Source organism: Heliconius melpomene, chromosome 16, assembly GCF_056956725.1.
Source record: "Heliconius melpomene rosina isolate 202511_hmr_F chromosome 16, ASM5695672v1, whole genome shotgun sequence".
Lineage (NCBI taxonomy): Eukaryota > Metazoa > Arthropoda > Insecta > Lepidoptera > Nymphalidae > Heliconius > Heliconius melpomene.
Window position 1 is genome coordinate 4,456,740 of NC_140404.1, and position 27,781 is coordinate 4,484,520.

The 27,781-nt window shown below is 32.5% G+C and overlaps 1 protein-coding gene across 1 annotated transcript; it reads left to right on the plus strand.

Moving 5' to 3' along the window:
* The first annotated feature begins 168 nt into the window (after positions 1-168).
* On the plus strand, positions 169-27,645 carry LOC146530754 (uncharacterized). Its single transcript, XM_085199142.1, has 15 exons — positions 169-287; positions 9,828-9,992; positions 13,523-13,705; positions 15,661-15,834; positions 17,430-17,691; positions 19,186-19,286; positions 19,681-19,905; positions 20,610-20,826; positions 21,096-21,296; positions 21,395-21,516; positions 21,586-23,269; positions 23,796-24,003; positions 24,444-24,594; positions 24,798-24,995; positions 25,321-27,645. The coding sequence occupies exons 1-15, from the start codon at positions 192-194 to the stop codon at positions 25,435-25,437; spliced, it is 4,104 nt and encodes a 1,367-aa protein (XP_085055268.1). The 5' UTR covers positions 169-191; the 3' UTR covers positions 25,438-27,645.
* The last annotated feature ends 136 nt before the right edge of the window (positions 27,646-27,781 follow it).

Genomic DNA, 27,781 nt, shown 5'->3' on the forward strand with positions numbered 1-27,781 from the left:
AGGCCAGCCAGCCTGTCACGTCCAGTCACGCCAGACCGCCCGCCTCGACCCACTACATCGCTTATAAACTTAGAAACCCACTTAAAATGAATCACTATAAAAAATGAATAAATTCGCGGTCCGTGACTGACGTGGTGTCCGCGCGTTCGGTTTTTTCAGTGCTGAGGCCGCGAGTGGTTATTATTTGAATAATGCATTTACATTTTGAAAGGAACGTGAACGCGAAATGCGACTGTACGATACTATCGCTGTCGTGGATGGGCAAGGTTCCCGATGAGCTACCCGAGGTGAGTACGCAACCCTGACTGTTATTCAATATTGGAGACGTACTGAAGCCGGCCTTCTGCATTCTGTTGATTAGATAATTAACTATCAAGTATAATACTGTTTTGTTTTAGTATTTCTAGTTAAAAATAACTGTAAAAGCAAACATGTATTATTATATTATTATTCTGATTTTCTAATTACTTTATATTTAATATTTTTGTGTAAATAAATAAATAATATATATAATAAGATAACGAATCCAATAAATATATGTAGTAAGTGAAAAATGCAAAAATAATTTCCAGCTTCAAGGGTAGCGAGTAAATTAGCAAACAATTAGCGATCATTAAAAACTATGTAACGAATGTGCTTCACCGACCCTGCGCGTTATTACAGGACATTAAATTTCCATTACCGTTTAGATTGAATTCGATTTGCATGTTCGGCCTCAAAAAAAGGCAAAATAATTCAACTCCGTCGTTAGATACAGATTTATTAAATAGAAGGGCCATAATGTCGTTTACTTATTGGATTGTCGCCAATAAAAAAATTAGAGGAGGAAGAGCTGTATAAAGTAATTTTATGCTACTTACTACTAGAGTTCCAAATGCGGCTTTGCTCACTTTAACTTATTTTCGTAATATAGCCAAAGCGTATTTATTTTTAAATATATTTTTTGTTTTATAAAAAGTATCTTATTTCCTCTTAATACCTCTTAGAATGTGATGTGTACCCACATATTTTCAAGACAATCGGTTGAGTAGTTTTGGCGTGAAAGCGTAACAAACTTACATTCACATTTATAATATTAGTGTGATTATGTATTTCCTAAAATCTTAATTGTAGGTTTTCTTATAAACATTATTCACTTGTGAATTTTAAGAGGGATTTGTTTGGTCAAATTATTATTTTACTATGTATTTATTAAACATATTGATAACGGCTTTTATTTACGTGTAAACTTAGATATGTTTGTAAATATTACTAGGTTTGTATCTAGGTATATAGAAAGGTAGATAGATGAAAAGGCAGAGAGAACCTTGTATTACAATACTCCAGTCTCTATTCCCACCCATTTTAGAGATCTTGTGCTAATTATCCAGGCGGAATCATACGTTAAGTATTGTTTTATCAGTTCAGAGGAATAAAAGCATTCCCATGGCTTAGAATCAAATCTAAAACTGTCGCTTAAACAAGCAAACGAATGTATTTTGTAAAAAAAATTTATGATAAATTAATAAAAAAATAATATTAACCTAAATAATAATAATGAAATTGCATAATTCATATTATGTTGATTTTCAATTATTATATATTTTTTAAATTTTACAGAATTATAGGAAATATATTTTTATACCTAGTTCAGACCAATAGCCTTTCAAATTGTCCGCCTTTGTAAGAGTTTCATTCCACTTTTAACAATGGGCACACAGAGGACCCGTCTACGTATGTGTTCAATGCTTACATAGAGGACGATAACTGAAATATTTCCAAAGGTTTCTAAGTCTTCGTAGCTAAAGCCGTATTCAGTCGCGTCAGCTTTTACTTTTTATAGACGAGTAATATTAAGAATTGAGATACCTTTCCATATTTTTACATTAGTATCAGCTATCATATTTCTATTCCATTAATGTTATTGAAAAATTATAATGTGATTATGGTTATCTGTTTATAACAGCGTTGTAGGTACTTTGTTTTTGCTGATAACTTATTAATATGTATGTTTTTGCACTATTATTAATTAAGCAGTTAAAATAAACTTGTAAGCTATAAAATATTTGACTGAACAAATTGTCGCTTAAGTCTGCTATAATTTTTTTGGTTTCCGCTTAAATCCCGTACATAGCCGGGAAGGCAAACCTGGGAACCTAGTGTTAAAACACTTCTTTTTCATTAGCACACTCCGTTCCCTACTTTCCGCCGCCTTTAGTAACCAGAAGTAATGATTATTAAAAAAGATTCTAAGTTCAGCATCTTTTCATAGTTGACTCGTATTTTTGTTTGTTTAGATACATAATCAACATAAATCTCAAAGATATATCGTATCTACCCGAAACATATATACCTACCTAGGCGTCGCGTGGGGTTGGCTTATAAAAGCTTAAATCGAACCCGTTTAAACCGAAGACCGTAATTTTGAAAGCTTAGCTCTATTATTTACTTACACTCCTTGCAATATTCTCCTACAAGAAATATTAATATGAGTTAGGTGTCATAAATTTGAAATGTTCTGTATTTTTTATAACAAAACAGAGAAGGGGCAGAGGGAACTTAGTGTTAAGACACTATTCTCAATTCTTTGTGGAGCGGCGGAACTCAACGCCACGGTTTGCTTCGACACCAGAGCGAAGTGTTTTACTTTTACAAAAAAAAACGACTGTTAGTACTGAACGGATTTAGATGAAACTTTACAGTTTATTCATGAGCTACAATGTATGTAAAGATTTTGGCTATAATAATTATAATGACAAATTATAGAGGACGAGCCGTGTTTGGGTCGCTAGTGATCATATATGCTATTTTATTATATTAAATAAATACTTATATGTGCTATTTTATAAATAGACCTAGGATCTAGCGCTTGTTATCTAACAAAGCGAAGCGAACTAGAAATATTAATGTTACGCAAACTGAAAGCCTTCGACGCGACGTAATGAAACAGAAGTTCAGATGTCTGCAGTCAAGTTGCGATGTTAAGTTTCAAAGTAATAACCAAAGTTTCTCTTTAAATGTGCATTTATTATAATGTAAGTATAAAACATTTGTCCATGTCCTCGGAAAACTATTAAAAATGTTTTAAACCGGTTATAATTTACTCGTACATAATAGGTATGTCGGGTCTTCTGAACTCATTAAACTTTTACTAACATTAATTTCAGTCCAGAAAACTTTGCAAATCTAAAAATATGTTTTTTAAAGATTTAGATACAAAATATATAATAGGAATATTATATAAAACAATTACTGAAGTAAAGGCCAAACAATTACTGAGGTTTACGGACGACAGTTTTACATGATAAACACACGATAGTTTTATAAGAAAACATTAATGAAAAATTGCAGTCTTATAAAGAATGATAAATATAATTTTTAGGCTTTAAGACAAAATTAGATACAATATAAGTCAACGCTAATTTATTTGCCGGCAATTGCAAAATGATAACATGGTAAGCAGATATATCTTAGAGTTGATGTTAGTTTTAAATTAATAATTACTTTATTATATGCGACCATTTTTGAATTAAAGTTAGAGTAACCTGAATAGTTTCCTATCTAAATTTCTCATTTTTCAGTTTATACTTATTAGTTTGTCTCGCTCGCAATTTTAAGTTTTCCAATTTTCGTAAGTCATACTTTTAGTTAACATTCGTCTCCTTCTGGTTTGCGAGTTCGATTATTTTTTTTACTTTTAATACTTTAGATTGGTCAATTGCTATAAAGAGTAAAGAACCTCGTAGATAGTGATACGGCGTAGAAGCCTTGATGGAATGTGTTTTATGGATTGTAAGGCGAGATGGAACGGTTTCTATTTACTCTATCCGGCTTATATCGATATGAGAATGTACAAATACAGTGATAAATCACGATCAATTTGTTTTGTTATAAGGGTCATAATCAGAAAAAGTGTCCTTTTTGTGTCTTTTCTTGTCCCGCTACTTTGAATGCGTTTTAAAAATACAATTTTAAAGATAATTTAAATATTTTGCCATTTACTATAAATTTATTTATTAACTTAAAGAAACTTTGTAATATTTTAAATGTATTATGGCAAATAATAGTATTTGTTGTTAGTTGCAAAAAACCTTTCAAAATGCTTCCATACAATTTTTCGTGTCCCATTCACCACTTTACTTTTTAAGAATTGATTTGTTACGAATGTTTATGGTTTTATTTGATTTCCGATATGTTTATATTACTTTACTTTATGCATAATATTAAATAGAACTACTTTTATTGATACATTATTTAATAAACAATATATATTAGTTAAGTAAATTTGTCCCAAAATATTATCTTTTTGTTACTCAGGGCTAGTAACGTACAATTAAATTATGAACGCAATTATTTTGGATGGTGTTTAATATTGTTTTTTGTTGTGGCACCATAATTCTAAAAGTCAATGCTGTCGTAACTACAACAAGTAGTGTTCTCGCAGCAGTTGAGAGGTTCAAATGTTTTAGAGTGAATGCGTGAAATTACATCTCAGGGTTATAAACGGCTTTTATTTTGGTAAGTATTCTATAATTTCGTTTTCTTGTTTATGTTATTTGCTTCTTTTTACAAAATCTCAAAAAAGAACTTCAGTGCTTGCAGATGCAACACGTGGCTTATGAGCAAATATTTAAAAGGGTTAGAATTTCTCAGATTTCATTCTCAATTTCGTTATATTTCGTTACGTAACGAAATTGAGAAAATATGAAGCCTAGTTCACAATTACGGTACCAATGTTTTCTTATATATGTTTACTAGCGACCCCCTTGCGGCTTCGCCCGCTTTTACTACTGGATTATTCATATAATGTATGCTTGCAAAGCACTTAAGATAATGTGAAAATTAATTAAACTCTAATGCAACCCGCATTTTCGTAGTTTCAATAAGGATTTTCCAATTGTTTTACTCGGCAAGGATTTTTTAGTAGGTACCGTAATTTTAAATCTGTGCTACTAATCTTTTCAAGTACTTATTAAAATATATTTAAATTACTATTTTAAGATAGTTAAATGACTATTTTTAAACGGAAGAAATTATAAACAAAAGCCTACCTACTAATAACTACTACAAAAAATATGAAACCAAATATATCGCGCTTAAATAATACATTCAACTCCAATTATCCAATACGTGCAAACGCATCTAAATCTTCGTTGCTATGCCTCTATAGCGGGCGGGTTTTTTTTTCGAGCTTGTGGTTAATGCTGAAGAGGGTATTCTGTCCCTGATGAAAAGCAAGCACTACGTGGCTGCCTGTGAGGAAAATTAAATAGAATGCATTGGCCGGGAATCGAACCCGGGCTGCCCGCGTGGCAGGCGAGCATTCTACCACTGAACCAGCGATGACTGCTCATGACGCGCTTGTATAAGCAAAACGTCGCGGGGTGCGTTTCGCAGCAAGGATGTTTTGATATTGTAACATCTTCTAAGTACTTATTAAAATGAAAAACAGTAAAAGACAGTTTTGATCTACATTAAATGGCCAACGTAACTAATATACTTATTTATATGCTGAGAGTAAGGGATAAGTGAAACTTGAGTAACATACAGCTGATGTGTCATCGGCGGGATGTGTCAACAATTAAATGCGTTTTTCTCTAAAACTATTCGCAATTTCGAAATAGTGTAAAAAGCAAATTTTATCTTCGTTTAACGTAGACGATTAATAAAGTATTTTAAAGAATAAGGATTAATACCATTATGGAAAAATATGCCTCACAATAAAAAATATATTGAAATTACTATTTTTAGACAGAAATATGATCACTACACGTTATTCTTAAAAGATAAAAATATGCTGTCGCGGACTTTTTTGTAGATCTTATTAAGAGGAACAATACTCCAGTACATTATTTTAATGTAGTACTTACCATTAGAGCAGCGCATGCGCGAAAGTGTCTCAACGGGTAGGACTTTATACACATTTATCGTATTTATGTCCATTTACATAAGAATGTACAAATAATGAACTATATATAAACCTTCCCTGGGGAATACTCGACCTAATGATGAAAACCGCATAAAAATCCGTTGGGTGGTTTAGAAGAAGAAGAGTTAGAAAGTTCAGACAGACACGAAAAGCGACTTTGTTTTATAAGATATAGGATAATAAAATTGTATCGAACCGGTGCTTGTATATGGAAGATATGTGTATAAGAAAAAAAAATTGCTGGCATATGAAAAAAACTATTAGTGACTTTTTATAAAGTAAAGTAACCAAAAATAATGATTTTTAAGTTTTTTGCTTGTTTGCTTGTTTATCTGTGTTTGTGCACGCTAATCTCAGAAACAGCTGAACCGATTTAGTTAAAAATATTTTTTATTCTGCCTGAAATTAGTTGTGATTTTGTGATTATTATTTTTTGATAAATATTTTTGTATTTTTAGTAAGCGTCATGGCTCCTATGTCAAGTGCTGAAATACATAAAAGATATAGAGAACGTATTAAAAAGACCAATCCTATTAAATATGAAGATATGCGGAATAAACACTTACAAAGAATTAAACTTAATTCCAGTGATAACGACTCAAATTTTGATATATTTTAAAGTGGATTTAATTTTATCATTAACTTTGTGATGTCTAACTAGAAATATAAGTTTATTACGTTACTAACTAGCATTATTATATTGTTCATATTGTCAGTTTGTTATGTTTTCTTCTTACATTTATAATCTGTTAATTCAACGATTGAATCTTTAAAATTTTAATCTGTGTCTCATTAAATAAAAATAACAATATTTTATTCATATAATATCCTTATTTTGTTGTGTATAATGCCTTATGACATCAGTTTCGTAACAAACATTATCAGTGTTGTTACTTATCAGTTACGTTACGAATTCGAAAATGTCCACTTTTCTGATTATGACCCATAAAAGCATATTAAAATATTAACAAATCCGTTTACGGTACCCATTGCTATGCGTGCTAACTACAACTAGGTGAGGAAAAGAGATTGCTGAGTCTAACTACAATTTATTGTATTAGATATTATCATTAATTATTATACTGGGTTTTTATGTATTTGAACGTACCTACTTATATAAAAGTAAGGTAGTAGTGGTCAGCTCTTTCATACAATTTCTTTCGGGGGCACTTATGTCATATTAGCGACTCTCTTCTTAACTCTGCTATATTTCAAAATTTTTCATTAAGATATATGTATATCACATTAACTTCTTCTTTCTCTTCTTTCTCTCTAATCACTATTTACCTTGCATCGTCGTTTACCGTTGCTTTACCACTTATTATCACAATATTAATAACTCAATAAATTCCTAAATTATGTCAAAATAATATTTTGTTAGTCGAACAACCAACACTAATAAATTTGCATATTCAGCATGCAATCACAAACAGGTCCCCGCCTCTTCTGAACGTCAAAGTTTATTTCCACTACGTAAACAACGTTATGCAATGAAAATATCGCACCCACCTGTCATTTACATGATTTATCTATATGCAAATAGATTTTAATATAATTCCTACATTATTTTGCAAGATTATTTTTATTATAATTTTTGTAACTGCCCACCTTTGACTAGCCCTTCTTCCATTTTACAGTGATAATTTGAATTTAGAACAGCTTTTGGTTTAGCATTGTCCATGGTATTATAGGTACAGCTGGAAGTCGTTGAGAAATTATATAAAACTGTAAATTGTGACGAATGTGAAACTTAATAAAATAATATTATTAGAATTTAATGTCGTACTTATATTGTGAATTTTACTGAAAATATCTGTCAGGGTCCATCTAGTCCTGCAACTCACTTAGTATGGTTAATTGGCAATCACTCCTCCATCTCCGGTCCACCCTTGGTCCACCCTGCAAAGATACATATGTTTGTAATAACATTTTACGATGATTGCTTCTAAAACTCGTTTCAATTATGTTTCGACATATTCGATTACTTGACGGTCCAACTTCGTAATTTTATATTTTCATTTATGATATAGTCGATGGTTTTCTATTACATTTTGTATTTATTTGTAGGTACAAATACAATTTTATTTACTTTCAAGTAGTAAGCTGGGAGTTGATTTGCTAGAGGCAATATATATAAACTAGCGGATGCGCGCAGCTTCGCTTGCGTATTTAGGGGTGAATTCTAATAACGCATGAAACATGTATTCGATGAAATATTTTTAAGAGTCTAAATTTCAAATTTTTTAAAAATCGGCGATTTAAAGATTTTTCCATACAAACTTTCAACCCCTTATTTGCACCGTTAGGGGGTGAATTCTAGAAAACCATGAAACACGTATTCAATTAAATTCTTTTAAATATCTAAATTTCAAATTTTATAAGAATCGGTGCCGATTTAATTTTTTTTCCATACAAACTTTGAGCCCCTATTTTACCCCTTTAGGGGTAAAATTTTTCAAAATCCCTTCTTAGTGGATGTCCAGATTACGAAAGTAAACATCTGTCCAAATTTCACGTTTCTACCATCAGCGGTTACGGCTGTGCGTGCGTCTTACCTCAGTCAGTAAGGACAAGTCCTTTTATATATATAGATTACTTATATTATAAGTAACAATAAATCCTAAAGAATAACGCCACTGTAGCATGTTCTTACTGTATTTTTGACTGCACATTTTTCTTCCTGTTTCGTGATGATCTGCTTTTTATAGCTTGAAATCGTAGTAAAATGAAATTAAATTAAATCAGCTTTAGCAGCCTTTCCCCACTTCCTGCCGAATTATTTAGGCATTGCGTACATATAATAATACTGTTTATCATATAATCAAAAATATCAAGTACTTTTTATTTAAATACAAAAATTATACTGTCTATGAGTTTCAAATAGATGTCAATAAAACGTACAAAGTTAAAATAACAGAGATCACTGAGGCCCGGTTAAAGAGGATCCTCGATGTGACCCTTTCAACCCAGGCTTACCCTTCATCCAAATCATATACGACAAAGCGTTTGTGAAAGCATTTGCTAGAATTTTCAGCCTCTGTTTTACAATGAATTGTTGTTGGACTGTTCTATTTGATTCTTTGAATATGCGAGTAATAAACAGTAGTAGTTTGTGAACGTTTATGAAAGTTTTCGCGAATAACAGATTATTAATTATTTAAGTCAAATTATTAAATAAATTATTTATATCTAATAACATATTTACGGAATTAACTTTTCAATAGTAATATTTTTTGTTGAGATTAGGCAGAGGGAACCTATGAACCTAGTGTTAAGGCACTCCGTTCCGTCATTACGACATTGCGTATTGAGACGGGAAGCCGCGCTTTGCATCGTTACCAGAGCGAGGAAATGACAATATTAAATATTTAATTTCCTTTAGTGGGCATCCATCCCACAAGCTGTCGCGTTTACAGGGGGTACTACAAGTACCTAACTATTCCTAGGAGTAATATTTTTATAATTATATATATATATATATATATATATATATATATATATATATATATATATATATATATATATATATATATATATATATATATAATACTAGCGGTCCGCTCGCGGCTTCGCCTGCGTGAACTACGTTATTATTAATTTCTGTCTCCATGAGCACCTACGTCCTATAAGTAACGTCCATGCAAAATTTGAGACTCCTAGCATTTGTAGTAACGACGTTTCATACAAACTTTCAACCCCAAAAACAACCCCTTAGAAGTCGAATATTACAAATTCCCGTCTTAGCGAGCACCTACGTCCTATAAGTAACTCCTATGCTAAATTTCAGATTCCTAGCACATGTAGTTTCTGAGATTTCGTGATGAGTGAGTGACCTTTCGATTTTATATATATAGATAGATTTATATATATCTAGTGATTGTAACGATCTTATCAATAATAAAATAATCACATGTCACAGGAGGAAGGATGGAAGCTGAACAGAAACAATTACTATCAAGAAGGCTGGCTGGCGACGGGCAACGTGCGCGGCGTCGTGGGCGTCACTTTCACGTCCTCCCACGCGCGCCGCCCTCACGAACTACCCTTGCGTACAAACTACAACTTACGGGGACATCGATCTGATGTAAGTATCATAATAAATAGTCTTATTAATTTTATAAAAATCTTTTTAGATTTTTTTCGTAACGGATCGCTGTCTGTACATACCAAACATGAAAAAAAATATTGGCATTTAATTACGTAATAGAACCAAAAATAACGATTTTTATAATTTTGTCTGTTTGTCTGTGCGTTTATTCATATTATCAGAAACGGCTTAATCGATTTAATTTCAAATTCCACTATTGTATTTTGGCAAGCTTCCTTTGATATTTACTAAATAAACACTAAATATTATTTAGTGTTTGTTTCCTTTCAATCGTCCAACTGTTTTAAAGAATGTTGTACAAAAAAATTGTTATAAATAACTGTTTTATTAAATTAGCTGAAGCTTTACTTTCATTATACTTTTAGACATTGTTTCTTAAATAATATTATAATTGGAACACGAAAGTAATGCAAATTAGTAAATTAAAATAATTATTATTTAGTTCAAGCGGGCGAAGCCGTGAGTGGGTCGCTGGTTTATAAATATGAACAACAATACGTAGCGAATACCTACGCCGTAGGTAACATTCCAGGTGCCTACGGGCGTCAGTCCGCGTCGTAGCCGTCAGCTACGCAGCTACATTTTGGAGCATAATTACAAAAGTAACATATTCTCCTCTACAGAATAAATAATGATAATAACTTATTTTTTGTCTTAAGCATAGTTACTTTTTGGCTTATTTTTAACTTATTATAAGTTTTGGCAATAAAAATAATAAAATCTTTTACATAGAATATGGTCTAAGTTTAAAATATGGCATATATTACTGAATATAAATTAAATTAAATAATAAAAGGCCAGTCGTGTCGCAGGGGCACAAACGTGCAACTGTAAACGCAAAAGGTCGTGGATTCGATTCCCACTCGGGGGAAAGAAATATTTAATATTTTCGTTCTGGTTACGAGGCAAAGCGTAGTATTGAGTTCTGCCACACAACACGCAATCCCTCTAGAATTTGGCGGAAAGTGGGGAGTCTTAATGGGAATAAAAAGTCTTAACACTAGGTTCCCTCTGCTTACCCTGATATGTGCAGAATACAGCGTAAGATATACAGCGTTATAAGATTTTTATTTAAAGTATATTGAATTTTTTAACGTTCATACGTGACTCAGGTCCACTAAATAGTGAGAACAATGTTTTCTTAAAACATAAATAAGGCCTGAAGGTCGACATTTGCACACTATAGCAATTCGCTTCTAAATACTACACACATTGTAAAGCGAGGCCATACAATGAAAATAATAAGGTAATTATATAATATCATAGTCTAGAATAGGTAATATTATACTTGCTTATACTCTTATAAATAAAATCAACTCTTTCTCAATTTTATTAATTTAAAACAATATGTAGAATTACATGATTTGAAATAGTTCTAAGATTTATACACAAAATTGTCTATATAAATATTATAAAAATATGAAAGTTACTTGAGATTTTATTAACAATAAAATAAAGCAAAGTACACCACTAAATGATATTTTAAATAAAATATTTCGCCGTAGTATTCTTTGATATTCTCAACACCAACACTACTGTGACTGCCACAAAGCCGTAGCGAAGTTAAACAAAACCTCGCCGTAAGAAGCTTTCAACAAGAAGCTAAGTTAGATTACCTTTTAACAACTTTACTTCAAGTCAGCTTTTAAAAATTTTATAGCGTACCATGACTTTTTAATTTTTTTTTATATGTCTTTTATGTTTCAATTTTAAATTTATTTGTTAATTTCATCTATTCTAAACGAAGTTGGTTCAATTAATTTTTCTTTTGCAAATTTGCCAGTTGGATATTTTTACCGTTGTAAAAAACATGTCAAATAGATTAATGTATTTATTATATTCTCTTTAATATATATATACAAAAGCTTCTTACGTAATTTAAGAAAAAGACTTATGAAAATACATGACTATTTTGAGAAAATATATTCTTAAAAATGGAAACCTTGGACGGTTTTCAAATTTTAAACATTAAAATTCTTTTCGTTTTTTTATAGTGAATTACTACATAAAGTCAATAATTGAGATTATTAATGGTTTTTCACCCTTTCGTATATTTATTATATTGATTTGTATTGTAAGCAAATAAAAGTCGAGTCATGCCAGCGTTTATGTACTTTGAAAGAAATGATTTATGGAGGCAAATGAATAAATATTCTTTTGGCATTTCAATGAATTTCGGTAAGAATTTACATTCTTAAATTCTTATTATACTTTATTCTTTAGTTTATAAATGCCAAATATGATGTATAAATGTATTAACATAGGGTAAGTTTTAATTGTTACTAACAAGTGGACTAATGTCTTAAATAAATAAATTTATTATTATATTATTATAAATATAAATTCCAAATATTATCCATTTTGGGATTTTTTATGTACAGGGATACAGCGAGAACCAAAAAAAAGAGCATTTTTTGACGAAATATACTTACATGAAAATCGAAATTCGGGAGGTGTAGAGTTCTGGTACATCAACTACATTATAATCTATTTAAATTATTTGTAAAATTTATTTATTTAGTTCTTTTTTTTTATTACTTGTTTCTTCTTTATTACAGTTTGCGGCACAAAATTTTGAATGCTGTCGTTTTTATTATTCTGAAACTCTCATAATATGATATGTCAAATTTAAAAATATTTATTCTTTAACATTCCGTGCAAAAGGCAACTATTGCTTGGCGAACTGCCTAGTAACGTTTGATATAATATCTAAGTTTGGAATATAAAATAGCCTTTATTTAAGTATTTAGTGTTTAGTTATTTAGTGGATACCATAGTGTATTAATATAAATTCAGTATAAAGTTTAGTAATAAATAAAATATATAATAATATATAATATCATTTCGCATTACTATTGAAGAAATTTATTCATTTGGGAACCCCAAATGAATAAATTTCTTCCCATTCGAAAAAGGCAATTTTTTATTTAAATTTATATTTTCATTTCATCGCAGTAACACCAAGACAAAAAGCCCGGCGTTGAAGTGCGCCACTCAGTGTCTTAACATAAGGTTCCCTCTGCCTACCTTGTTGTATGCGGGATCAACTTCACGCTGAAGCTCATTTAATTTATAAGACTGATTTATTACATTTAAAAATAAGAAAATTATTAATTTAAAACGACATAAATATGAAAAGAATTTAATTTTATAAAAACCTTTCAGCACTGTGCCTTCATTATGGTACGAATACAAACAATGCCATAATAAAGCTCATTACGATACCTACACAATGGCGCTCGACTTAATAGTTGGCCCTCGTGGTGGTTTTAAACCGTAAAAATATTTTCAAAAGTATACTTTTGTCATCTTCACACGCTTTAAGTGGAATGAGGATTTTTTTTACGAATTAAACTTTCATTAATATTTTATAATTAAAAAAGTCACTTTTAAAATTTATACTATCAATGGTCTTTTTTTATATATCGTTCATGTTTTTAAATAGAAAGTGAAGAACGGAGAAGTATTTCCAATGAAATAAACAATAATAATTTTATTTTATGCAGGTTATTTTGGTGAAATGGAATGAACCCTACCAAAAACTGGCATCATGTGATAGTTCCGGAGTTATATTTGTATGGATAAAGTACGAGGGCAGATGGAGTATCGAACTGATCAACGACCGCAGCACTCCAGTCACACACTTCTCTTGGTCACATGATGGGAGAATGGCTCTGATATGTTATCAGGTAAAATATAATATTATTACAGCTAACGCTCAAGTGGAAAATAATATAGATGTAGATGTTTATTATATCATTAAACATGGAGTTTTTATTGTATGGCGTATATAAAATTTATAGAAACGCCAAGAGAAAGAAAGTTAAAGCATAGTACGTAAAGGAGAGAGAGGAGAGAGCATATACATACGCACAACCTTCTTGTAATTTATATACTAAATATATTTTTGTTTATTAAATATATATATATATATATATATATATATATATATATATATATATATATATATATATACCAATATTAACAACCAAAAGCTTTTACAAATATTACATAATTATAAAGTCAGTAGCGGGGCTCATTAACATCCAGAGCAAAGACTACACCTCACTCAAGGTTGTATATCTAACTTGGTATAATTTAATTTAACATAGTAGATGTTAAAATTGTTACTCTAAAGTTAAAAGTAATACTTTTGAACGAATGAAGTTGGCTAAATTAATAATTTTCATAGAGTGAAAATTATTTTGTAAAGTAGTTTATTTAACGGGTAATATTTAAAACATACTTTATAATAATAAAAAAACATAAATTCATTACTTCTATTCAGTTGAAGAGTTTTATAGTATAGTTTTTACAAATTAAAGCGAAAAAAATGGCGATCTATACTCAACCTTTAGTTTTTATTGGCATATAAGATTATATAACAATGCAGTATAAAATACTGTGGCATAGCATAACATTCTTTGTGAGTTATTCTTAAAGTAGCCTTATGTCACTCGCTCGAATAGCTTTGATCAAAGAGCTAATTAATAAGTAGAGATTTTATTTTATAAAATACATTTTATATGGAACATGTAATGTTCTTTACATTATTTTTAATCAATATCAACTAAAATAACATTTTTGATTAAATGTATAGTGTAGATATTGAATAAAATGTATATAATTATATTTAAATTAAACTACAAAATAATGCCGTGAGTAATTTAAGTTAGAGTTAGAGTTGAGTAGAAGTTAGAGTTGAGTTCCGCTACTCGACATACTCGTACATGTCTCAAAGAATGGAACGCGGATAACGGAATTTGTTGACTCTCCATTTTCTTTGATATATTATGCCGGATAAAGTGAAACCTAAAAAAATATGTTCTTGAGGTTTTGTCCTTTCGTAAAATATTGTTTTATGTATTTCTTACGTTCAGATCCAAATAAAAAAAGCTTTACTTTTATTATTATTTTTAAAATTAAAATTATAAATAAGATTATGAAACTAAACTCGGTCTATGAATCTAACTATCTATGCTATTATAGTAGCTATGTGAATACACTAATGTAATATGTCTCTTAGAGACGAGAAATATGTCGCTCCAATTTGCTTAAAAGGTTTCCAAGAACTCGGTCGAGCAAAGGAATTTGACACTTCGAAAATAAACACTTTCCACATAAATTATGGTAATAGGTCTGCCTCTCGTTAGCTGTGACTTTAACGTCACGTGTGATATATCTAATACTTATAGCTTTATTAGCTACCCTGCATAATACTAGCCAAATACGAATATAAAAAACCATTTGTTTACATCAGTCTGATCAACAATAATGTACAAATACTTATATGTTTTAATTTGTAAAATAATTCTCACTATATAAAATTTATCGTTTATAAGTTAAGTAGAGTACTTAAGTAGAGAACGGAGTGTTTTAATACGAGGTTCCCTCTTCCTACTTTGGTGTGTGCGGGATACAGCGTTTTTTAATTTATCATTTATATGTCGTATTGGCCCACATTATAACCCTTTTTAGGAGCGAGCTGGCGGCTTGTCACCCGCTTTACTTTATCACCTACTTATTCAAAAGTTTATGTTGAAAATATTTTATCTTGAAAATTGTAGAAAAACATGATTTTCCACTATAAAATATGGCCATTTTTATAACAATTTTTCAAAAAAGAGTACTATTTTTCTATCAGGATGGCTTCGTGTTAGTAGGATCAGTCGCAGGTCAGCGGTATTGGTCGTCGATGCTCTCTTTGGATGCTCGTATCACATGTGGATGCTGGACTCCAGATGACAGCCAGGTGTACCTTGGCACTGCATCCGCTCAACTAGTCGTAATGGACGTCCACGGAGCGATGGTTTCGCAGGTGAGGATAAAATGGAATATTTACTTTTAAGGTTCAACATTTGTTTATTAAAGGTTATTCTAGGCACCATTATGGTCCAGTTATGAAGTGTTGGAGTTGTCTTTAAATAATATGTGGAGTTTAGTCAGACATATCCTCTATGAATCCAGCAAAAGGCAATTTTTTTTGCTTCACGCTGTCTTGTATAACATCGCCATTGCATCGTTACTAGAGCAAGGAAATGAAAATATTTAATTTCCTCGAAAGGGAATAGAATCCATAGCTTGAAGCGTGTACAGTTGCATGTGCTGGTCGGAGATGGATTAGAAGAGGAGAGGAGAGAGTTATACCATCTAGCTCTAAATATTTTACATAGGTATAATAAGTTTTGCCCGAAACTCTAAAATTAGAAAATATTAACATATGAGTATATAAAATAGATAAACGGAATACACCAATTAAAACTTTCTTCACAAGTTAATTACTGCAAAGCTTTAATACACGTTAAAAGTAATTAAACGTACTTAGGTAATAGCAAAAGCGACGTGTGCCTGTATGAGTTCCTTTAGGACTTAATTAACATTTTATACCTTCCTTAGTTCCTTTGAAATTGCTTTTCAATATTTATACTCTCCTTTGGCATTTACCATATATGCTCCAACCTGACATGTAAGAGAATGAGATAGAAAAATGTCAAACAGAAGGTGCATACTTAAGTTATTATATTCTACATTAGAATATAAATAACAATATTAACAATCATAAATATTATCTAAATAAATGAAACACAATTTTTAAAGGGAGGAATGAAACAATTCAAGGAAACTAATAAAATGTTTCCCCCTTGGAAATGGCAACAGGAACGTGTTTAAGGGGTTACAGATCTTCGAGTGGTTAGACATGTCTGCTTACGAGTGCTTGTTGACGACATTTTTTTCCATGTGAATAACAAAATAAAAAAATCAAGTGCATAGTTATGACCCTTCTATTTTTTATATCTGTACCTAGTGCGTCAGAAGTCACAATTGAATCATTTTAAATGTAGGTATGCAGAGGGCATCTAGTGTTTAGACACTCCGTCCCTATTTTCCGCCGAATTCTAGAGGCATTGCGGGTTGAGTGGTTGAACTCAACGCCATGTTTTGCCTAGATACCAGAGCGAAGAATTGAAAATACTTAACCTATCACATCTACAGTCACACACTTGTGGGGCACAAGCGCCACAACTAGCAATTATCATATTTAAATTTTCAAAATAGCAAAAATAACGAAATAAGTATAAATAATATGCATACAAATTTTAACTTGTAAACAATTTAAGGTACCTGGCTCGTAATAAATTTAGCTTCTGGCCGTATTGGTTTTGAATCAATGCCAACCTTCTCTTACGCGCTCGGCGAGTTCTACCACTTTGCCAAATTCGATTTATTTACTACATTGCCACAGGGAGCAATTGTTACTTTATAAAACAAACGAGGCGAACTAAGTATTAAAAAATCGTGTACTTAAATTCACAACTATTTTGTTTAGCGCACAGTCAGCCGGTAGGTCACTGTGCCACAATGGAAAAATATAATTTGTAAATGAGAAAATTATCAAAATTTAAATCTATTCAGGTGCAACTCGTCGCAGAGGGTGGTATAACGTCAATGGCTTGGTCTTGCGAAAAATTCAAAATGGAGGAGGGAGAGGAGAGTGTAGAGAGTAACGGTGGCCACGTATTGGCGGTCGCTCTCGGCAACGGAGAGCTGGTGTTGTTGCGGGGACACGACGACGTCAGCCCTATCCGAGTGCACACTGGCCTCAGGGGCACCACTCTGGCTATGGAGTGGGCGAATTCGAGGGAACTGCTTGCGGTTGCTGGCACTTTAATTGCTGGTACGTATACGTATGGACAAATCAAAAGAATTTAGGTAACATTTGAGTATATTGCGATATCAAATCGTACTATAAATTACGATATTTTATTTAAGTTTCTATTAAATTTCAATTTATGTAATATATTATAAACAAAATATACATCTTTTTTAAATTACGAGTGTGTAAGACAAATCCACTCTTCGAGGCGTGTGTCCCATTTACAGGTAGTATGTTGATGTTGGAATTTCAAAACGTAGACACCATATTGTTTGAGTTTTTCTTTTTGAGGTATATCTTTGCTGTGATAAATGGCTGAAGCTCATACTTACTACTAAGTAGGTTTTATACGATATACTTAGTATTTATGTCGTGCTTGTTTATGATCTAACGTATAATGTCTCTATGTTTATGTCATAGCCAACTTTATATTAATATCTACATTTAACAGTTCTACTAAAACGAACGCACTTAAATTTAACGCCCTATATAAAATTTTAAGCATACTTTTGCTCTAGTCTTTTCATTTTTATGCGTAAATATATTGTTCTTAACGTCTTTCCAAGTAATTATAAGTTGTGCAATTAATAGTAGGGAAGTAAAGTTGCGAATCCACGTGTTTCTCGAGTCTTGTTTAATGTAACGTCTAATAAAACTTTATACTTTTTCTTTTACGTTTCGTTTTCCGCTATACTTGTAAAGTTCTTATTATAAAAAAAGTAATTAGCAAAGGGAACCTGGGAGGCTAGTTTTAAGACATCCCCTGTATTTTAAATTTCAATCTCCTTTGGCATGACGTAAAAAATTACAATACAGACAGAGAGAAAATTTCGAAAAGAATAAATTAGTTGAAATGAAAATTAATAGGTATTTCATATAAAACAATATTACAACTTTATATTTATAGTTCATTTCAAATAAAATGAGTGCGTTTGCCCGCAAACGTAGATCTATCAACTTTTATAAGTTGTTTTCCTATTGACCCACAATCCCGAAATTGGTACGGAAGCCTCGTTGGGTAAGTCCGACTCGCACTTAACCAGTTTTAATACTTTAACTCTGCTATATGACTTCATAAATGAATAGCATCATTAAGTCGCGCTCAGTATTACAGTTTCCCACTGACTAAAGTGGCGACTGGTGAAGGATACTTTTGTACGTTGCAAATGTAATGAGGAGCTTGTGTAATGGAACAACGGACATGTATAATTATATATGCATTAAAATGTGTAACAAAATACATATAATTGTATAATAAAATTGTTTTGCTGAGCATGTCGTTAAATATGTCTGCGTGAATACTTCTAACGCTTATATCGTTATAGCTTAGTTTGAAATTTACAGATCTTTTAAATATTAATATGACTAATTCATAATTATTTTACTTTTTATAATAAAGAAAAAAAAATTAAAGTAACTTACATTTTTTTCTCACAATAAAAAATACATACATATATAGTACGCAATAAAAGTTATTTAACGTCACTAGATTTATCTATTTGCTATAATTTATAGAGCCAAATGAACCAGAGGACGCACCGCCATATAAAAACGTCGTAAAGTTTTATTCGGACACCGGGGCACTTATTTACACCGTCCCCATTCCGTACACCCAAGTAAGTACGTTCGTTCTTTATTGCAAGCCAACAATACGAGAAGCTGTCAAGATGTTTTTGTTACAAAATGTAGAATACTTCTTGATACTTGTTTTTGCGTTTGAATAGTAAAGACTTCTTAATGTTTGTAAAGCAGATTTTCACATTGAATTTCTTTTTTTTTGCAAACTTAAACAGTCTTAATCATTGTAGAATATTATTTTATTTACATTCAATTTTACTTATATACCTACCGTACGTATCCGGTCTATATAGTTTAGGTGCTTATTAGTGAGTCATATAAAGAAATGGTTTTTTTTTTCATTCAATATATTCGTGTACAATATCTCCACCTGAAAATCTATTTATAACTATCAATTTTATATTACGGTGTTATATAAATTCTATACTATAGGCTCGAGTTACTGCGCTGACCTGGGGTCACGCAGCGAGACGTTTGTTTGTGGGGGCCGGAGGCGCCGTGTGCACAGCACGAGTGTGGCGGGTGGTTGCGCCTCTTCAATTGTTGGCGCGGGTTCGAGCAGCTGCAGCATTGAGGCATCCCAGATTAGCTGCCAAGCTACCTCTGCCTCCTCGGTTACAGCCTGCCTTAGCGAGCCTGTTTGCGCACACTATTCGGGTATGTTATTCATTTTTATATTATTTTACTTAAGAAAATCTTATCAACTTTATCAACTTTCTTGGTATAAATATAAAATATTTTAAATTTAGAAGCAAGAAAGTGAAGTAATTATTTAATGGAGAGACTTTTAATTAAATCATAATCAAATTACCGCTAAATACAAATAAATAATATTGTTACTTATTACAGCGCAAACAATGGTTATAACAATTTTAACTGTTTACTTATTCATCGAATACTTTGAAATAAAGCCTGTTTAAACCTAACGCAGCTGCCAAGTTACTTTTACTGCCTCTTTGGCACACCACCAAATCCTAACAAAAAATATATACATATACATTGTTGAATTTTGCCTTTATTGCATTAAATGTTGTATATTTTATCGATAGAGAAATAAAGACGTAAAAGTTATATATAATAAATTTAAGAATGGTCAATATTTTCTCCTCCTTTGTAAAAGTTTTAAATTAACCTTTTATAATATAAATTCAATGCAATCTAAATGTTGTGAAATATTTAGTTATACAATAAGAACGCGTATTAATCGTAACAAGTTGAAATCTCGTTGCACACGAAATAATTAGCACCAACTAAACGTATTATATGAATTTTTAATACGTTTAGTTAGTGCTAATTAGTATTAATTTAAAGTATGTTAAAATATTTTTAAAAAAGCTGCTATAAAACAAATATTTTTTTAGTGCAATGTTCCCGAAACAAACGAGCTAAGGCGTTTTGTGTCACGCCCGCCGGCCGCCGGGGGCCGCCTGCACTGTACCATGCTGCGTCACGACGACGAGGAAGCTGGAGCCTACACGTTATATCTAGAGCACCTCGGCGGATTAGTGCCGTTGCTTAAAGGACGAAGAACTAGTAAAATTAGACCAGAATTCGTTATCTTCGATCCTCAAGCAGAAGGTATTTTTTGATAGTATTTTGTTAGTATTCCTATTTCTTGAAATAAATACCGTAAAAAAATAGCTTAAAGCTATACCAAGGTAGACATTGAATGTTGAGCGGCAGACCCCACAATCGTGCTTTTTGTTTTTTTTTTTACAAAGCGAATAAATTGAGATAAAACACTCCTTCGAGTGGGAATTGCGCTCACTGCGTCTCGAAGCGTAATGTTAATGTAATAGTTTTATACGCTTTCAATATTATTTTATTCATAAATTGAAATGTTACAGAAGGCATATCAAGTATAACAAGAGAATCGAGCAGCAGCAGCAGCGGCGCGGGCAGCACATCTAGCAGCGGCAGCGGGGGCAGCATTGGCGGCGGCATATCTTCCCCACGCCCGCCGCGAACGCCACGTGCCCCCCGCCGCGCCCCGCGCCCGCCACCGCCGCACGAAGACTCCTGCTCCTCGGATACGGAGAGAGAAGAAGGTTTTATATTATTTGATGTCCACTCGGTCCAACGATATGGTTTTTCTAATTGTATTTGATTTTTTAAAATAAGCTAAAATTTACTACTACTTTCGTAGGGTGCTCGGGGTCTCCAAGGTTGCAAAGACGTCGACGAGCTCGTGAAAGACGAAAAACACGTAACTCTACCGATAAAGATGAGACCCCTGATGAATTAGCGTATATAGATTCCTTGCCAGAGGTAAATAGTTATATTATAAGTTGTATGATTATAATATTGACCATTTCAATACCTTTTAAAATTTTTCAGGATGTGCGGTTAGTTGAGGTCACTTCTAATATATGGGGGACGAAGTTTAAAATGCATGGTTTGGCTAAAAATGTTCCGGCCAACCTTGGACAAGTGACTTACAAAACTTCTTTACTACATCTTCAACCGCGTCAAATGACTCTTATGATTACAGAGCTGCGAGATGATTACCCGGTAGGACCAGATCCAAATTTTAATCCAAACATTTTTTCCGAAGATGAAGAGGAAGTATTTCAACCTAGTGAAACTGATTCTCCATCACATATGAATAATAATATAAGAAAAAAATTCAATCCTTCCATTATGACTGACAGATTGACTAATACTAATAATATAATAAATAGTTCTGAAATATATTCGCCAAATAATAATTCGAATCCAGCGTTAGCGAGAGCCGAATCTTACGATGAGTTTCCTTATATTGATACAAGTGAATTAAATAATATGTCAGAAAATGTTTTTAACGCCAACTCTGTGAGGCATCCAACACAAAGTTCCGAAAGGCGCGTTAGCAACACAGCAACGGTGTCTAACCGTCACGCAATATCACCCTTAAGATGTGAAAGTTCCGTACCGACGTTACAATCTCCAAAGAATGCCGTAGCACCTACAGATATAATATTTGAGCGACCCTCGCCACAGACTGTCACGTGCGGTGGAAGAGGAGACTTTTGTGGAGGCCGGACTGATTATAGTGTAAGAGATAATGTATCATTAAAAGGAAATTTGTCCAATATTGATCAACAGTTTAATTTAAATCTTAGTTTAGAGCCTAGCAGACAAGTGACTATTAAAAAATGCGATAACCATATTGCAGACAATTGTCTTTCTAAGCTGCGAAAAAATATTTGTAATCGAGGTGAAACGTCCTTTGAAATGAATACCAGAATACTAAAATCGTTATGTAGCAAAAACTACGAACACGAAGTTCACCCTGATGCCATGAACAAGCGCACAGAAACTTTAAAAAATTTACAGAAAAGTGAAGATCTCAAATATATTGACGAAGAGACTCCAGTCGAAACAAACATAAGCAATTTGACTGACAAAGTACGAGAAGGAAGAGTACAAAGAACGACTACTGTCGTTCCAATCAGCCCCGTATGCGCGAGTATACCGGTATATGATACGATGACGCGAAGTTGCAGCGTTGGATATTTAGACCTAGTTGATCCGCAAGTTCTGCACGCACAAGTTAGCTTAACAGCTTTACGTGGAGATCCACCAAGACGTCTCATACTAGTCAATAACAAAAGACAGCGGCGCCCAAGACGGTATTATAAAAATAGCGATGCTAAACAAATAGAAAACATTAAAACACCAAGCTTAAGAAAGTGTGGTAAGTCGAAAAGTTTAGATTCTGGTGAATTATCCATTACCGCGGAAAAGAGTAAGAAACAGACGAAAGTAGAACTAAACGAGAAACAAAACACCGACGCGAATTCCAGCAGTCATAATAGTACAGGTGATGATAATAGCGGCAACAGTACAGAAGAGGGCCGAGGTCGACGACCAAGGAGGGACTACCCCACGTGCTCGACGTGCAGGCACGTGGCGCCGTGCGAGCGCCGCGCCGTCGACGGCTCGTACGCGTGCGCGGCGTGCCCTACGTGCCCGCCATCACCCGCACCGCGCGCCGCACCCCCGGTGACCGACAGCGACTCCGACTACAGCAAGTATTATAGTTAGTAGTAGATGCTTTTTCTCATCCGTCTCCTCCATACTTCAACGGTGAGATAAATGCGGCCACGAATCCGCAGCTAGGCGACGTAGACCTGTGCACTCCGCTTCGCAGACACGCATGTGGCTTTGCGGATTAGCCAATGTTCATTGGATCTTACAAGCGAAGAATTCACACAAACTTACTCCAGTGTAATTATTGCCACGCTAGTGTTAATTGAGACATGCACATATGAAAGTTTTTGAATCTAGAAGTCTTATAACTATTCTGTTGATAGAATGCTTACTAATAAAAAATATGTTTGTGGATATGAGATTAAAACTGTAAAATAATTGCATTAAATTACTATGTTCCTTATAACCTACAAGTAACTTATGATTAGATAGTTAGCTTTGAGCACATTGTTAAGGATTACGTAGTTTAAATATATCTTAAGGTGCCTATTTACGTTCCTTTCATATCTTTATTAAAATTAGCGATGAATATATGTTTTTTATACTAAAAAAATGTAAGAAAATACCTATTGTAGGTTCTTTGGAACAACTGGCCCTACGCTTGTTAGCGTCTCGCTCGTCGAAGAAGGCGAGCGGGGGCGCGGCGGGCGGAGCCGTGTCGCGCGAGAGCAGCTCCGCGCCCGCGTCGCCGCGCCTGGCGCGCTCTGCCGCGTCGCCCGCGCCCTCCTCGCCCGCGCCGCGCGCCCCCCGCCGGCAGCGATACTCCTCTGCGTCGCCTATTAGGTAGGCCTCCACTGGCGGAATTACGTGTGACAAGTGATTGTCAAACTTACTCCCTTTATTTTGTATTTACCTCATATATAGTGTCTGGAGTGGGGAGAGAAGTGGAGGTCGACGTGTCTTAACAGTAGGTAGTTTCTGTTTATCTTATAATATACGGCATAAGGCATGAAGCTGAAAAAAAGTTCAAAAAGTTGACTTAAATATAACTAAAAATCTTATGTAACGGTTTCGCCCGCTCAATTTTTTTGGATTACAACAAAATTATACAAAACCATTCTATAAACTATAATCGATGTTGAATCGCATTCTAATGCATGCAACAACTACTACGTGCCTGTGCCTGTGCCTGTGTGCATGTCTAGCGCAAAAATGCGGCTCCGCCCATTTAAAGTTATTGTTATATGATAGCCATATTATAGTAATATATTTGTAACTTTCAGACAGCTGCTAAATTCACCTCTTCTAAATCGACGGAGAAATAAAAAGTTGTCGGAAAGCTCTGACGATGAATACTCTAATGGATATAATGAAGTTAACAGTAAAAATTATAGGGATCTTGAGAGTTTTCAGAAAGCTCAACTTAGGAATAAGGTAATTTGACAAATATATATTAGTAGTGTAGTAAGGCGACGGTTGTGGGTTCAATCCTCACTCAGGGGAATGAATTATTATTAATAAATATTTTCATCCCCTACCCTGCTGTGTGCGGAATAAAATGTGAACCTAAAAACTAATTTGAGGTCGCCTTTTATATTACCATATTATTTACTATACTATTAAAACTGGTTTTACAGCTTAAGCGTGCTGGTGGTACCATAAACACGGCTACGTCTTCAAACACGCCCGAGAACCGTAGCACTCGCCGCCAGCTCGTTATGCATAACAAGGCACCGATGTGGAATGAGAACAGCCAAGTATACCAACTCGACTTTGGCGGACGAGTCACACAGGAATCCGCTAAGAATTTCCAAATTGAATATCACGGAAAGCAGGTATGTGAATGAGTAACGTCTAGCCAACTATACATAAAAGCAAAACCTCATTTCCTTCTGAAGTATAAAAAAATTAGAAACTCAGAATTTTTAGTGGGTACACAGTAAAGAATGCACAAAGATAGCCAAAATCAATAAAAGGGATATCTTCAAAGCACCCAATTTAAATTCTATTCTGGCTTAGTCCCATGCAAAACGAAGAAAAATAAATTTAATATAAATAAATTTAATAAAACATACATACAAACATATTAGAAATATTATAATATATACATATAAATATATAAATATAAATATATAAATAAACGTATGTATTTATTTGTAGGTGATGCAGTTTGGGCGGATCGACGGAAACGCCTACACCCTCGATTTCCAGTATCCGTTCTCCGCCCTTCAGGCGTTCGCCGTCGCGCTAGCAAATGTTACCCAAAGACTGAAATGAGCACTGGCCGTCACTTACAGCAAGCGGCTGCGATCCTACGGTTTTTATAACCGTTGTGGTGCGTAGATTAGTGTTAAAATCATCGCCCGGCTGTAGGAGTGAACAATAGAACGGACTACCATTTTGTGAAGTTTAATTAATCTTTGTTTATGGTTAATTTATTTAAATATTCATAATTAGACTTTAGAATATTCCGATAAAGTGAAGTTAAGTAGGTAATTACAGTCCAAATTATTGATGTTCTGCAATAAAAGAATAAACTCTCGAAGGGAAATCGTACGACTCTTCAACTGTTTTAAGCATTGTATTACTTTAAATTTATTTTCTCTTGAACTGATTGTTATTTCTGTTAGATAGTTATCTCTTATAAATTACACGGCGACATTAATATCTACATGTATGGATGTAAATACTTTAATGTAATATTTAATAGCTTAAACTTATTTCGTAATAGTATTTAAAGATTAGAGTAATTCATTTTGTCAGGTATTTTTACACGAGCGTAGATAGCTTAGTAAAATAAATGTCTCAATGCGAAATTATAAGAACAAAATATTTTGTTGTCATTGGGACCAGCAACTGGAAATAAGTAAATAATATGAGGTCTTACTTTAGCTAATTTTTGAAGAAAGAATAATATGATATTATATGATATTATAATTTTGCCAAATTTTAAGATAATCTACAGTGGAAGATGTTACGACTCTACGATGTACTTAATCTACAGTGGCCTTCCTACTTTTGTTTGAATTAATGTAAGATAGAGATCCTTAATATTGCCGCAATCGTTATATCGAATTGCTGTCACTTAAATATGAAAGTAAAAATTATTTAAATGTTATTGCACTGAATTCATTGTTTTATATACACCGTGTTTATAGTTTATTATATATAAAATGGTAGTTATATTCATTCATCATATATATTTATATAATATTTTGGCCTATAGATGTTAAGGCATAAAAAAAACTTTGTGTGATCCTTCTCACATTTTATTTAATATTACAATTAATGTTATAATTTAAATGGTTTTAATATTAAGTATTTTGGGAAATTGCAATGTGTCTGTCTGTAGGTGCATGTTCGTTGTAGTATTATTGGTCATCTTAAGCTAATAAAACCTACAAGTTGACAAGTTATATTTCCTTGACGTCGCAAGTCCTTTATAACAAAATATCATTAGAATACTTAATTATTAATAAATGTCTAGATAATAAATTATAATTTACAAATAAAATAAGATTTTCTAAGTAAAATTTAAAATCTTGTTTCACAAAAGCATAATTAACATATTCTTTTGCAATAGTTATACAATAAAAATATTTTAATTCATCTTTAAAATTATATAGGTATTACCTAAATGTCGTATGTTGAGCATTTTTTATAACTGTATACATATCTTTGGTTAATTAATATCGGGTAAGTTTTATCACTGTTTTATTTAAATATTGGGTCTTAAAAGGTAACTCTATCACAGTCATTCCCAATCAAAATATCTTAATAAAAAAAAGTTATAGTCGCTATTTTTTTATTAAATAGTATTTTTTAAAAACAATTCGTATCAGCGTACTTGGGCAATAGATGTACATTATTGTAAATTTTTTTCAAACTTACACGAATAAATATTAGATTAGCATTGACTATAAAAAATATATTTGCTGATACTGCAATGTTAATTCCGTTCCGTTAACTTTAGTACTTACAGCCTTAACTACGACTCGTTGACCGTACTGTATTATTAGCAAACCATTACAAAATGGCTTTTTGGATGCTAAGACTCTAATTAGTACATAAAATAAACATACAGTGCAAATAACATTTTTTTTGTCAACTTTATTCAGAGACAATGGTATTCGCTTAGACATCGGACTTATTTAACATTTAAATTTTTTCCTGCTCTCATTGAGTTTAAGACTGCACTTGTTGTAAATACGTGTTAAGTTATAATACTATCGTTAATTAATCCACTAATAATTTGATATACTTATTAATTTTATAAATTAAGTAAATATAATATTTTCTGTGTTAGCTAATAAATGTGATGTAAGAGCTAGTGATTTGTTTTGTTTGCTCAATATATTTGCTTTTGTTAAATACTTGGATTTTGTAATTGTTATACTTAAATCCGAAAGCTTTTTTATTAATCTATCGGTTGTACTTATATATCTATAGCAAAAATATGTAAATAAAACTATTCTCTGAATAAAATAATTTGTTTTATTACAAAAATATAACAACGTAAGAATAATTTTTAAACACCTGTAATTTAAATTGCCTTGTGGCTCGGCAATATCCACTAACAAACGAATATAGTAACTATAAACAAAAAAGATAGTAGATAAAG

What these genes read in the sequence shown, in the direction of transcription:
- LOC146530754 (XM_085199142.1), top strand. Translation starts at nt 192, where the DNA reads ATGCATTTACATTTTGAAAGGAACGTGAACGCGAAATGCGACTGTACG. An exon ending in GGATACGGAGAGAGAAGAAG is followed by an intron (nt 21,297 to 21,394) that starts GTTTTATATTAT and finishes CTACTTTCGTAG; the next exon opens with GGTGCTCGGGGTCTCCAAGG. An exon ending in ATATAGATTCCTTGCCAGAG is followed by an intron (nt 21,517 to 21,585) that starts GTAAATAGTTAT and finishes AAAATTTTTCAG; the next exon opens with GATGTGCGGTTAGTTGAGGT.